The sequence below is a fragment of the Ambystoma mexicanum genome, chromosome 11 (assembly GCF_040938575.1).
Source record: "Ambystoma mexicanum isolate Mex_15411 chromosome 11, UKY_AmexF1_1, whole genome shotgun sequence".
NCBI classification, from domain to species: domain Eukaryota; kingdom Metazoa; phylum Chordata; class Amphibia; order Caudata; family Ambystomatidae; genus Ambystoma; species Ambystoma mexicanum.
The window spans coordinates 451,353,520-451,368,835 of NC_090934.1; the positions used below are offsets into that span (position 1 = coordinate 451,353,520).

At 41.8% G+C, this 15,316-nt stretch overlaps 1 protein-coding gene across 5 annotated transcripts in view; it reads right to left on the reverse strand.

Moving 5' to 3' along the window:
- LOC138503504 (embryonic protein UVS.2-like) overlaps positions 1–15,316 on the reverse strand; it is a 275,168-nt gene that overhangs the window by 169,445 nt on the left and 90,407 nt on the right. For all 5 annotated transcript variants that reach the window (XM_069623289.1, XM_069623288.1, XM_069623285.1 and 2 more), the window contains 4 exons: positions 14,026–14,140; positions 6,513–6,691; positions 3,112–3,196; positions 1,942–2,069 (listed from right to left, as the gene is read on the reverse strand). In XM_069623289.1, coding sequence (XP_069479390.1) covers positions 1,942–2,069; positions 3,112–3,196; positions 6,513–6,691; positions 14,026–14,140 — 507 coding nt within the window. The remainder of the gene's footprint in view (positions 1–1,941; positions 2,070–3,111; positions 3,197–6,512; positions 6,692–14,025; positions 14,141–15,316) is intronic.

The following is a 15,316-nucleotide window of genomic DNA, read 5'->3' on the forward strand; positions in this document are numbered from 1 at the left end:
GTGGGGAGGCAGGAGGGGGACGGGGGAGCAGGAAGTAGGGAAAGGGGACGGTGGATTCAGGTGCGCTAGTGCACACAAATGCAAAAAAAAACCCTTCTCTTTCACTTAAAAAAGGATGTGTCTCTAAGGCCACCAGGGACAACACTTACCCCAAGCACCTGCAGTTGTAAAACGCTGCTGGGGCTGCAGAGAGGGTCCTACACCCTCGCTCAGTACTAAACACTCGGCCTGCTGGCCAATGGGGTTATGCTGGGTGGGGAGTGAGGAGGGGTGCGGGAAAGCAGGAAGTGGGGATATGGGGCAGTGGATACAGGTGCACTAGTGTGCACAGATGCAAAAAAAAAACCTTTTCTTTCCCTTAAAAAAAGGATGCGTGGTTAAGGCCTCCATGGACAAAACTTACCCCAAGCACGTGCTGCTGAAAAACGGTGTTGGCTGGAGAGAGGGTCCTACAACCTCGCTCAGGACTAAATCCTCGGCCTACTGACCAATGGCGCTACAGTGGGTGGAGAGGGAGGAGGGAGACGATGGATTCAGTTGAGCTAGTGCACACAAATGAACAAAATTGCTTTTCTTTGACTTAAAAAAATGATGCGTGGCTAGCAGCCAGGGACAACACTTACCCCCAGCACCTGCAGCTGAAATTACGCTGCTAAGGCTGCAGAGAGGATCCTACACCCTCGTTCAGGACTAAACACTTGGCCTGCTGGCCAATGGGGCTACGGTGGGTGCGGAGGGAGGAGAATTTACGTAATTCATTCTATACCATTACTTTTCACCCACACTCATTTGTGTTGAAGCACCACCTATATGCCAAAACTAAACTGGACATAGCTATAACAATGTAGTAATGTCAGGCTGTGATACAAAATATGCTTTGAAAAAACAAAGTCGCCTGCGTTGGTGAAAGGCAACCTATTGCAAAACATGCTTTAGGTGGTAACTTGGGGCATAGATAAGAGTACATTTGCAGCAAATGCTGTTTTGTGAAGCAACTAATCCAGAAACATTTGTCAAAGCAGTTATGACTTAAATACTGCCAAACTCAAATACCATTACGGAATTTGGTAAGACCCCAGTGACAGTAATGGTATGCATGATTTAGAATTAGGCGGTCCCTTCAGTTTCAGAATTTGGAGTCTCATTAGACGCCACTGGCGATTGCATATTAGCATCAGTTTTCCCCAATTTCGAGCCTCCTTGGACTCCACTGGGGTTTCCATATTAGCACACACAGTAATGGAGTTGTGTTGTGGAAATACATTCCACACAAAACCATCTGGATTTGTCGAGTTTCAAGATTGGAACCCTGAATTTGATGGTGCAGTAAAAGTGTGAGTAATCACATTACCAGCGCTTTCTCTTTTACCACACTGTCAACCACATACTGAGGCCCTCTGAGTAGAGTTCGGAAGAACATGTACAACAGTTTTATGGTGAGAAGGGAGTTGTGTGACATAAACTATGGACGTTTGGTTTGCTGAAGTGTTGTCATGGAATGTGCAGGGAGGTTATGCCATCAGTGAAGGTATTGAAGGGGGTCAGTTGATGGGGATATAAAGGATTAGCAGAGCTCATATGGTTTGAGACCTATCGAGTTAAGAATACATGCTGCGTACTCTTTCAGCATGGGACTATCATTACAGAGAGCTTACGTGATTAATCGATAAAGGATTATGAAAGAATGAACTATCAAATGACCGAATGCATGATTGACAGTACAAACAAAACAATTTCTTAACATTTTTTAATCTTGAACCCATTGTGTGAAATATGTTGGCAGACCAATGCTTGGATTCTTAACATCCCATGGGCGCTTTAGATGCCAAGGGCCTAGGATGCAGAGTGGATGCATAACAGTTCTAACAGTTTAAGGATGGCAGTAAGGATGATCTAGCTGAACCCTCAATTAGTGGCACCGGGCCAGAAAAGGGCACTTACTGCAGTTGTAGAGCTTGTTGATCTTGGCTATATCCAGGTTGCTCATTCCAAACCTTTGACCGATGGGGACATTAGGGTCAGGTTTTGGGATGATTGTGTCTTGTCCAGCCGTATTAGTCAAGGCATTTCTATTGCAAAGAAGGAAGATCAATAAGAAAATGCATAACCCTTAAGTGATTAATACCAGTTTGTACAAAAAGCTTGGATTGTGTAACATTTTATAACTATTAGCATTCTGAGCTATGTCAAGACGAGCAGTAAGGCTGTCTACTTCACTATCATCTATACTGCCATACCCCCCAGTGTGACGTCATGAAGCCCAGTAGATTTGAGGAAGAGTGACACTTCTAAGGAATATTACCCTGCTTCTATTAGGACAACACACTTAAAATGCAACATCAACCCCAAAACCAGATACAGTGGAACTGTGTGAATGTGCTAACAGGATTATTTCTAGTTGTTTTAGATGATCTCTTGCTAATAAACGGAAGCTTACATCATTGATACGCCAACTGTTGACATTATATCTGAGAGAGTTCTAGGATATCTGCCTATGCATAAGATAAATTACTGTAAAAAGTGCCAGGATCTGAGGGCTCTCCTAAAGCTCATGTGATCACTGATGGGTCGTAGATGGATGAATAGGTTGCACAGGCCTGCACCCTGGAAAGGGAAGAAATGAGCACCAGACATGGCCTTACCACACGTAAGAGAATGGCATAGAGGTCTACCAGGACCAAAGAGTGTGCTGTGGCTGTTACAGTGGAACTCCAATTTCCAGAAGAGGGGGCCAGTGCCATAGCACGAGGGCTGGGCCTAGGATTATCATTCCAGCCTCTATACATTCTACTTCCCTTTCACTAAATGTCTAACATATGCCTCTTCTCTATCACTCTGTCTACACAGTGACCCCACCCCGTAAATGCCCCGTGTATTTTCTCCTTTGCTAAAAGCCAACTTTTATTTTTATAGAGAAACGTTGGTTCCTTGAGTTTGCTCCCTTCGTCACTACTGCCCGAGATGAGAAAGAAAAAGAAACATGCGTCCATCCCTCAAAAATCAGCCAGGACATCAGAATGCTTGTACTCTCTGTATCAGCATAAGGACCCACCCTGTGATATCTTGCTACACAGTTTTGCGTATTTCACATATTATGCCTTCCATCATTACCTGCCATAGTGCATCACTGAGCCGTAGTCATAAGCAAGATCCAGAGTGTTGGCGTTCATCTCCTTGTTAAAGTTGGGCTGATCACCTGAAAGGAACAGTGACAGTGACTGTGATAAACAATTGGAACTCAATGTCTGGCTGCATATATACTCTACTCGTTGTTCAGAGATGATTTCATGTTTTCCAAATAAAGAACAGCATTGCCGGCCCACCACCTTGACACATACGGGTTTTACTTTTACAAATACTTAGTATCAGTGGCTTAACCTTTTGGAGGACATGCCCTTAGAGCAAAGTAATTGAAAATGATGCCCCGGTTACATGGAATCAACTGATCAGTTTGTGCTTCCGCCTATTTTTTCAAAATGAGGCCGTTTCCTAGTCATCCCATAAATGTAATTATAGGATCTTTTAAAAAGCATGTCCTCCCATTTTAGCACTGTTCTTGTTGGTGATGTTGAGCAACCCATGATACTGCAGTGAGCATCTTTTCATGTACCCTTATTTCTGTTTTAGTGAATCCTATGTTTTCAGACAGAGGCACTCATAGCCAGTGTGGTATCCCTTTAAGTGAGACACAAGGCAGAGTGATGTAACTCTGCAATGTATACTGTATAATAAATGGGTCCGCATCAAGTGCGCTCGTCAGAGCATGCATGGATCCCGGACGGCAATCAGTGTCCTCTTTGTCATCTGTGGGGGCTGGTGGGACTCAAGGTGCAGTAGGCCTCACACGAGGGGGCCATTCTTACAGCCATTACAAAAATGGGCAGTTTGCATCTGTGTTGTAAACCCTGAAAGGGTGCACAGGCATGTCGAACATTCTTTTGTGGTGTGGACTGCCCACAACACAATGTGAGTGAGCTTTACATGAAAACGTACACCACCATAAACAAAGTGCTGTGTAATAAAATAGACATTGATTAATACCAGGAGGAGTTTTTGAGGAAAGGAAGGCTGCACAAGATGAGTCAGATGGCAGGACCGGCAGAAAGAATAAAGAAGACTATGCAGGAAGTGGGAAAGCATTCCACAGGATGGGGTCATTAAGCTCTCAACAGAGCACAACTAGCTTGAGGCGTGGAGAGGGAGAATGGAGGGAGCAATTCAGCAGAGGGAAAGATCCGAGAGACGACAAAAAGTGGGTTGAAGATATTTTAAAATAAAAAAGGAGAAAATAAAACGGAAAACATAACTAATAGGGAAGCCAGCAAAGACTGAAGGCAAATTGCAAGTGATGAGAGGAGCAGGTAAAAGATAAGGGTGAGACTTTTAGGTGACTGAAAATTACAGTGGAATTGCTAAATATTATAGTTAAGTTAGAATCAACAAGAGTGGGCAGGAGTGGATAGATAGAATATGATAGATAGTCAAGATGGAGGGACTGAGGCGACAAGTTTGATTTGACAAACACTTCAGGCAAATATGGCATCAAGGAGACATTGAGTGAATAAAGATGAAGAGACAACGATCTGCGAGTCATTTGCACGATAGGAAGACGAAAGGTGTGCTGAGAGAAACATATATTTGGAAAACAATAAGGGGACATGCATGAATCCCAAAGAGATCGTGGCGTGTAAACAAAGGCTCCAAATCAACAGAACTGAAGGGCCCACTGGAAAAATGACCTGCCAGCTTTCATACAAAAAAAACTTCACACTGAAAATGGGCCAATTTAGGCAGACTGTGGGAGTTCTTATCTGTCTTTACAAAAGAAAAAGCAGCCTTTTAATTCATGGTGTTGGAAGAAAATCAAAGGCCCTTTTCACATGAAAAGCAGGATTAGCAAATACTGAGACGAAAATGGCTTTACATGTGTGTATTGATGCATGTAATCCGTTGCCCCTTTTAGATGTTAACAACATCCACCACTCGAACATGAGGTTAAATTAAATTTCCTTAGAGTGAGTAAAATATGATAGAAAATCCCATGGTTATTTAAATGCTCATGCATGCTTTTTTAGCTGTGTCAGACAGTGATCTAATAACCGGCCCTGTCGCACCAGGAAACATAGGAGTTGTATGCTGTTGTTGTTGGTTGCTCTATTTTAGAAAAAGTTGTTCATTTTTGTTAAATAAGCACCAATGAAGGTTGAGGCCTCCATACATTTGGTGGATTGAGGGACAGCTTCTCTCCCAGCCTATCCCTATTAGATTGGTGTTGCACCATACACTGCCTAGGGATAGGCACCCCTGTGTAGGGACAGGGTGTTCTTCCAACAGGATTAGATAGTAACACAGTGTTGGTTTCCCTTACCTGCATTCGTCCCAACCATTGCTTTAAGATATTAGCCTGTATTATTATTTCTCCTAAAGAATCATTTGTATTGTGATACAACACTGTTGATATAACGGTTATGGAATGAAAAATGCCTATTCTTACTTTTGAATTGCCCTGATGTTTCATCTTGGATGAAAAGACTGAACAGAAGAACGAGAGGAGGGTGGAGCAGGGGATACATACTGGGAATGCAAGTGGAGTTTAGAGGATCAGCGGGATTGACAGTAGAACTGGCTCACCATTAGTAAACAAAGAGAGAGAGAAAGGCTGAACAGAAATAGAGGAGATAGAGGAGCCATGATAGTAGGCGTCAAAGTGGGTGAAGGTGGCCAATTAAAAAAGACAAATGTACAACGCATCTTGCGAAATACAGTAGCATTGTGCAGACTTTCTTACAGACTTTCGTGAAAACAGGCCCAACTATTGATATAGGTCATCTGACATAACACAGGCATCCATGTTGCCAAATTCTACTCATTTCTAGGAATAGGTTAACTAAAATGTACCCTTTTGTACTTTTTCTGTTACCAAACCTACCATAACAAATTGAAAAGGTGTCCATAATTTTTAATTGAGGAAAATGAATCTACCCAATATAGAAGAAATTAAATCTCTGTCCAGAAACCTCTTGATAAAATTAATCCAGACTGAAACAGTTATGTATAGTAACAGTTGACTCTTATTGATTGGTTTTCAGTGGACAAAATCAATAACGATCCCCAAACAGCGGAGAATCTGCAGGAAAGCCATGTAAAGGGAACTATATGTGAATATCTAAGTATACAAGTGGGGTGTCCGGCAAGCACTTTCCAATCTCTGTTTTTATTCACCAGAGTAAGATGGTCTCATTCATTCTACAATTATGCTGATATACATTATTCTATTGTGTCTAATCCCCATACTCCCTGCTTCCAATCGCTCATTTCATCCTGACTTTACTTAATTGGGTAGACCATTGAGGTGGGGGCAAAGAACTGGGCTTGGATGTCGCTGGGAGTTGAGGAATGCATCCTCAACATAAAACCCCATGTTTTCCCGCTTCAGATACAACTTTTATCTGTGGTCACCTACCGATAATATGAGCCTTCCCAGAGTAGACTGTTAACCCCTGGGGTTTTACCTCGGTTGATGTACCGCCACCTAATGTCGATATAGTTGTCACGATCTTTGCGGCTATGCTCATGGTACAGGCCCAGGTTGTGCATTAGTTCGTGCTCAATGACGCCAATAGAAAGACAGCCGTTCTTAGACAAGGACAATATCTGACTTCCACCGCCTCTTCCTACCGTTGAATAACATCTAGAAATAGAGGAATCATAAAGAAATAAGCTCTAAAATATACTGAGACCACTGGTGAAGAGAATTGACAATGGCTTTACAACAGTTTAAATGACTTTAGATCTAACAATTATGTGCATGTTTATTTGGTTTTTACAATTCACAATTTGTGATTTTAACAAAAGTTGGTATTTTTATTTGGTCAACTTAATTCTATACAGTGATATTAACAACATGCCTCAAAAATATTTCTCCTTCCAAAGTTCATTAAAATGTTGCCTTTAGTCCCATCTAGATTGCATCATTTCTCACGTGTTACTAGTTTTCTGAAAGTTTACTTGAAAGCTGCTGTTGGCAATTTTCAACCAACAATGGCAACTAAAAGCACAGGACACTTGCATCTTGTTAGCCAATGATCAGGGGTTGAGTCTCTTTACTGAATGACCAACGTTGATTGAGTCTACTGCAAAACCTTAGGCAAGCATCATGCGTTTTTTTTAAAACCTGCTTGTGATATGTTTGAATTTTTGACTTTTGTTTATTAGTAGATCCATCTGATCTGTGTTTGTTTAGTGCGTTCTTCCTGTGTTCAAACGTTGGAAGTATCGTAAACGAGAACCCAAATTTGCTGATGCACTGTGAGTCAACATGAGATTTAGAGACCTTGGTGAATTTAACAATCTCTGACAGGATTTATATAGTCCTATTTGCTCAAAGCGTCATTAGTGCATGGTAGCATGGTTGGCTGAACATGCTTGGAGTTCTTGTATGGACTGTTTTTGGTAGCAGTAGAGCACCCTGCACATATTCCCAGGTTCTCTGTGTCTGGCATTAGGCACCATGTGTGATGTGAGCGGCCAAGACCTGAGAAGGGCAATGGCGATGAATACCAGGATGTTAATCCATCATCTACCTTTAAACCACGGATCTTAAAATCCTTAAAGTACATCACAATGCCCTCAAGAATGTCAGAGGTCCTAAAGGCAATGTGCAAAAGGCTGAATTCCAAGGAGGTGTTCAATTATGCCTACCAGCCTGCAAAACTGGCCTGACAGAGATCACATAAAGCAGATGTTTGGGACGATAGAACACCCCCTCTAGACGACTGGACACATGAGCCAGAGTAGGGACATGAGAGCCGAAGTGAAAGGGGAACATTACGCATCAATATTAGTCACAGATCCTTTCACTACCCCAACCCCAGGTATTATATAGAAACAGAGGTAAGATACCCTTTCATTCAAGATACCTCAGGCAAACTGGTATTGACATTCACCTCTGGTAACATGGATTTTAAACTGAGTGCCTGAATTTCATAGAAGCAAAGTAAGGGTTCATCTTGGAAGATCTTAATATTTGAAGTCAAATGGGATGGGAACCAGGAACACGTCCAATAGGCTGGGCAATGGTAACACTTACTTGCACTTTGGGACATGAGTAAAAGTTTTAAGAAGGGTGAGGGTGTAAAACCAGATATTATGGTTGCCTGTTATGTTATCATTAGTAATTCATTTAATTCCTATTAGTGACATTAGTTATCCATTATCCATATTATTCTGCCACTTTGACTATGCATTTTGCTAGAGAAATAGGCCTTGTTATATGAAGGACCTTGTTTAGACATGTTTACACATATGTTATTATGTATGCATTTAGACACACGCATGAATGTGCACTTACTACACATTGGGTCCATTATGTAGCGCTTGGTTTGAGTGAGTGAATGTTGTTAAGCACTATAGAGAATGCATGTAGCTGGCTCTGGAGCCATTCAGAAGCTGTTTGTTCTGCGGAGACATTGTTTTGAGTTACACTGGTACATGAAATGTAAACAGTTTCTTGGCAGGAAGGTCGTAACTTTTCCCAAGTAGAAGGGAGTGAGAGGGCCTGGCTTATCAGGCCCTGGGCCTGCTCGCAGACAGACAGAAAGGTGGGAGGCAGTGAGTGGGCACACAGACATAGAGCGTTGTGGAGAGAGAAAGGGATTTTTAGCTTGCAAAGAGCTGACAATGGATGGGAGCATGGTTTTGTAACACAGAGGAGAAGGTCATAGGACATGTACAAGATATGCTCTGAAATGTCACGATGACGAGAACACACTGAACTAGGGAGTACAAGACTGATGTTAACAGACCTTTAGGCACTGTCCGCTTTTAGAAATGCTGGTTTGACAGAAAGAGTGAATACTTGATGTTACCATCGAGATATATGACGTGATTTGAAACTATAACTGGGAGCCTGAAATGAGCAGTAGAGAGAAGCTTTTGGAGAAGCGTTTCGGATGCAGTTTGGCAGACCAGCTTAGGAGATCAGAAGCATTCTGGGAAGCAGAGGGGAGAGAAGAGTCAAGATCAATCTGGCAGAGTGACCAGCAGATGCAGATCGGTGGGGGCTGCCTACAGTTGTTGCAAATGGGGAGTTTGAGGCCTAACTGATAAGACACGTGCAAATGGGGAATTAGGACATACACTCACACAGAGCTTTTGGTTTGATGAAAGGGGAGATCAGACAGGGATTGTCTTATGAGAGGGAGTGTGAGGTGTGGTGGGGATTGGAGAGGAATGCTGGCACTTGCCATATGTATTTTGCTGTTAGCGGTTGTTGTTATTAGGCTGCAATGCATTATAGATCCACAACTCTCAGAAATGAAGCATCTTACACCATCTTTCGCATATGTTCTTAAAACCAAACTGTTGAATTAATTTGCATAAGAATTTCATAAACCTGGTTTCTGTTCCAATGTAACCAAGGGACGTACTGTATACCTCGCTTCCTGAAACTGAACTATACTTTGTATTGTACCCTGCACTCAAATGTCTGCATTGTCATTTCTCTGTATTACCTCTGCAACTAAGTATGTTTTCTGCAACAAACAGAAAACGGCCTAAGGGCCGATGTGCGCTTTACAAATGGAAATAAATAAATAAATTGCAGGTTTTCGCAATTTCAGTGTGCAAAGTAGGTGAATTTGCAATTCTTCCCTCTGCAGTTGTGTTTGCTCCGTTCAACAAAATCCAGATGCCAGTATATGCAGCTCTACTCAGGGTGTGGGGAGGATTATTCACCTGGAGAAGTGTTTCAAAAGCAATAGACTTGCTCCAAGATCCAACATTTCTGGTGAAATGAGAGAATCCAGTGCTGTCTCCAGTTCATCCCATGCAATTTCTAGAATTTAATCGGGGCACAGTTTATGCATTTCTAATGTTTGAAATCCAGAAAGGTTACCTGATCAGAAGGGTGTTCTGTGAAGTCATGGGAAACAGTTGTATCTTTGTATGGAAGACAGTGAGACTGGTCAAACCTTTGTCTTCTTTTTCACGTCATGCAGTTAAAGAATGAAGATGAGCCACCTCGGTGTGTTGGCCCTTATGTCAGATGCAAGGACATAAGAACAGAGACGGTCAAGCCATATGTCAGCTTAAAAGGGGACAGCTACTTTGCAAATGCTCCCTATCTCGTCATAGAGTGTGACACAAGCAGGTGCAGATGGGGAGCCACATGTGGGCTCTATCTGCTGGGTGCAAGCGGTCATCAGAGAAGCTAATGATGCTGTGTTGATTGGAACTTCCGGCGGATTACTTGTTAATTAAAAGGTTGATATGGCACTGAATGTGTTGCTGCATGCTCCTGCATTTAGAAAGAATGCCCACATTGCAGCACATTAATCATTTTGGATTTGGCATCTAAGATTCTGCTGCAACTGGCAATGGAATTCTGGCTCTGCTGCTTAGGCGGGGGATCGGGGTGCAGGCTGTCTATCTCCCACAGCTGAACGGTAACACTGAATCTGACTGTGGCTCTAAGAAGGTGTAGTTATCACTGCTGATTAATCATTCAGACTCTAGTTTTCATTCATGCCCCTCGTTGGTCTGATTCTTCTGAACATTTCATAACGTTGGTTGTTAAAGTAGTTCCTGGAGATTTCAGTTTTCGTCCATGGTGAATTAGCACTAAAGTCCTGTTTCACAAAAGTATTGATTTTTCATTTTTCGCCCACCTAAACCTCCATGGGACTGAATTTCAAGTGCATAACTATGAAACAGCCCAAAGGACGTTTTCCTTATTTGGCGAGCACCCAGAACCTACTCCGTGCTGTGGCTTTAGAGAAACTATTCCAAAAGAGACATGGGTAGTGAGCATGTGTGAGTTGGAGAAAATGAAACTATTTTGTTAGAAAATGTAAACTTTGCATTTGATTGGTCAAAAGCTGCTGACATTTTATTTTAAAGAAGACATCAGCTTTTGCCAGAACATCACATTCAGAGATAGTGAGAGAGGGGTATATGCAAACAGAGATTGGTAACATGGACAGTGAGTTACTGAGAAGCACACACAGAGAGAAACAGGAAGACACAAAGGAGGCTGAGAAACATATATAAAAAGAAATGATACACCATATGCAGATAGAGAATAGGACACATGTAATATTGTAGGCAACACATATGGACAGAAAACGTGAGACACGGACATGGAGAGAGTGAGAAACAAATGCAAATGGAAACTGTACAACACATGCATAAAAAGACTGGAGCCACGTTCAGAGTTACTGGAAACGACATACAGAGAGAAGCTGGGAGATACATAGAGAGAGACTGAGAAACACATACAGTGACTGTAAAGCACATGCAGACAGATAACACATACAGATAGGTGCTGGGAGACATACAGCGAGAGACTGAGGAATACTGACAGAGACTGTAAAATACAAATAGACAGAACATATGTAGAGTGAAGCTGGGAGACCCAAATAGTGAGATACTGTGAAACATGCAGACAGAGAACATATATGGGGAGAAGCAGCGAGACACATAGCTAGAGAATAAGAAATGCTTACAGAGACTAAAACACACAAAGAAAGAGAACACATGCAATGAGAAGCGGACGATAAGTATAGCTGGAGAGTGAGAAACACATACAGACAGATAACACAAACAGATAGGTGCTGGGAGACATACAGAGAGAGACTCAGAAAAACAGACAAATAGAGACTGTACAACATGTACAGATAGCGAGCAGTTGCAGAGAGAAACTGGGAAACACATATAGCGAGAAACTGAGACACATGCAAACAGAGATTGTGCAACACGTGCATATAGAGGATGCCGGCACATGCACAGTTACTGCAATCCACATACAGACAGAAGCTCAGAGACAAATGCAGATAGAGAAGGGGATCCATACCATGACTTTAAAACACATGCAGACATAGAGCACATAGCGAGAGACGCTGGGAGATGAATATAGCGAGAGACTGAGAAACACGTACAGAGACTGTAACACATACAGACAGAGAACACATACAGAAAGAAATGGGGATATACATATAGCTAGAGCCTTAGAAACACGTACAGAGACTGTAAAACACATGCAGACAGATAGTACATGCAGATAGGTGCTGAGAGACTGAGAAATACTGACACACAGAGACTGCAAAACAAAAAGAGAGGACATGCAGAGAGAAGCTAAAAGACACATATAGGGAGAGTCTGCAAAAAACAGACAGAGACTAAAACACATACAAACATAGAAAACATGCAGAGAGAAGCTGGGAGACATAAGTAGCGAGAGACTGAGACACACATGCAAACAGAGATTATGTAACACCTGCATATAGAGAATGAAGGTACATGCACAGTTACTGCAAACCACATGCAGACAGAAGCTGGCGGGGAGACGCGTACAGATAGAGAATGAGAAACACACAGGGACTGTAAAACACATGCAAACAGAGAAAACATACACAGACTCCGAGAAAAAGAAAACACATCCTGAGAGTAATTGGGAAACACCTACAGATCGAACTAAGAGACATATAGAGGGACTGTAAAACACATACAGACTGATACTGGGGCACACGTGGAGAGAGAAAGACTGTAAAAAACTGGGAACACATATAGAGAGTAGGGCTGTACCGAATAGCATATTTAGTATTCAGCCGAATACTGAATAGTTTTTCATCTATTCGGCCAAAGCCGAATATGAAGCCAAATAGTACCTTTATTTAATAAATCATGTTACAAACTTCAAAAAACACACTTGTTAAATAAACAAATAAAGCAACATTTTAAATGCATTCCATACTTTTATTTCTCTTCATTGTAATTAATGTAGCATCTTTATTTAAAGCATAAAAGCCAGAAATAAAGAAGATTTAACTGAAATGAAGTGACCAAATGTACAGATGATTGTTGCATATTCAGTGCCAGTTAAGGTAGGAGGCTTCACAAATGCAAAAGGACTGCCTTTGTGAATCAGATGCATTGCATTCTCTATCCAGTTGCAAAGTCGATGCGGTCGAGTTTCGAAACTTCTTTGCAGCTCACATATAAATGTATAAAATGGTTCATGTCGGCTCGTGCAGGACACAAGTCAAGTGGAAATCTGAAATGCGTGATCTCCTCCTCACAACTATTCACCCCACCCAAACAAATGCTGCTCACTTTTCACTTATCTTAGCCACTCCTTCTTGCCAATACACAAACATATGCAACTTATCATTCCTGATACATTATCAGATAATGTTAAAATCAGGACTCAAGTCCTTAAAAAACAATAGGGGGACTATGTTGTACGCAATGGGAAATGACATGACAGGAACTGAAAGTATCTATACACATTTCTTTCAGTTTGACTTTTCCAACTGAAAAAAAGTGCACATTGCATATGAACATTTGCCAAAAGAAATGATTTTCCTGTATTGTTGCAGGCTACGTATAAAAGATGAGCACTTTTTATGTCTAAGAATCTGTAACAAAACATGCCCTAAAGAGCAGATAACAATATAAGATATTTTTCAGTTGTGTGATAGCAATTTGTCTGGTCTAATTCTATTTAGTTTTGCAAACTGAAATATATATTTGCCTTTCTGAGTTCATGTTGCATTGTATTCAAATGAGAATGTCAAAGTATTCGGCAAGAGCCGAATAGCAAGAAACTATTCGGCCGTAGCCGAATAGGTTTTTTTCAGCCGGAATTCGGCCGAATACTTACTCGAACCCAAAGTTCGGTACACCACTAATAGAGAGTAACCGGGAAGCACATACACATACAAATTGTGACACACATAACGCAGACTGGAAAGCATACAGTAGGAAAATGTAAATCGCAATCAGGCAGAAACTGATAAGCACATACAGAGAGTCTGGGAAACAAATCTAGAAATCAAATGAGGGAAAAATGCAGGGAAGGTCTGGGAACCACCATCACAAAAATGATACAAGTGTTGTAAACACATGCATGATGTGCACTGTTTATCGATTTCAGTAGTGATTGCATTCAGTTCAGAGGTATTTTATCCGTTGTATTTCCAAAAAAAGAACAGTGCCTTTGTAATGAAAATGATATGTGAGACCTACCCACTCCCTAAGGCGATGTTCACGTAGTCGGTTTCGCGTGTGCGGGGTACAAAATTCACACAGGTCATTGTTTTAAACTCCTCCATTGCAGCAGAGAATAAAAAATTGTAGTCACCTGGGGGAGAAAGGAAGTTAAGACTTTCATTTGAAGCAGCTTTTTGATAACACCTGTAGATTCAACCTTTCGCTCCCAAATTGCCCCAGAAATGACCAGTCAATACAAATGATAAACTACTTGGAGTTTAGTGAACCGTTACAAAATAATTCTGAGATATTTGTGTACACAAATTTAGTTAAAATGATGTGAGAACAAATCGTCTGTGTATAATTCTCTATGGAGTGAAGCATTGAATTATATAGAGCACAACCCTTAACTAAATGTCCTCTTACTAATGTCTGTTCATTGAGACTGGACATCTGCACAGACATCCTTACCTGGAGAACCAGCTTCCCCTCTCAGCCCCACCTCTTCGAACACTTTGCAATTCTCCCACTTTTGGGGAGGTGAACCCCAGTTCCCGGAAAAACACGGCAGTTGTCCCTCACTAGAGTGACAGACGTTGCAGCCGTTATATCTTGGCATCTGAATTGGAGACTGTCCAAATGATTACATACGGTTCATGATAACACTTTCATATCCGTGCGAGCGTTGTAAAAAATGTTTTAATGGGAACGAAGCCCAGCCTGCATTATACATTTAGTGATCCAAGCACGCAAGTCTTTTATCACAGACATGTTTGTGAAATATAAAGATATAAAGATATGGGAAGTCATGTCCATAGTGTGATGGCAACAACCCCGCAGGATAAACTCAATAACAATCTATGACCCGAAATACAAGGCAGTCCCACACTGAGGGGTTCCTCTGTTTCAATTATTCTGAGTCTACTTGTTTACAATTAGAAAACAAGGCCCCACTAAACAAACAGGAGCTTTGGGGTGGCTGTAATCCCAGGGGCAGCATGGTAATGAAGACTGAGGAGCTCTGTTTGTGCCCCACCTAGTGGTAACCATTGCCAAAGAGCTACATTGCCACCCATCTTGTGAACCAGCCCAGGATCATGGGATTTTTGTCAGACCACAACTGGTCCCTTCTTCTTCTTCACCACCCTGCATGCCCAAGCCCCTTTGATGGAAGCCAGAGAGGAAACTCCATGAAAACAGCAGGACACGGCAGCCAACATCGCTTCAGGGGACACTTCCGGTATGGATCGAGGAGCTCATTTGTAAGTGAAAAGACCATCATTCCTGGCAAGTTATCCCCAGAAGAGGAGAGAACATGTATTATAGT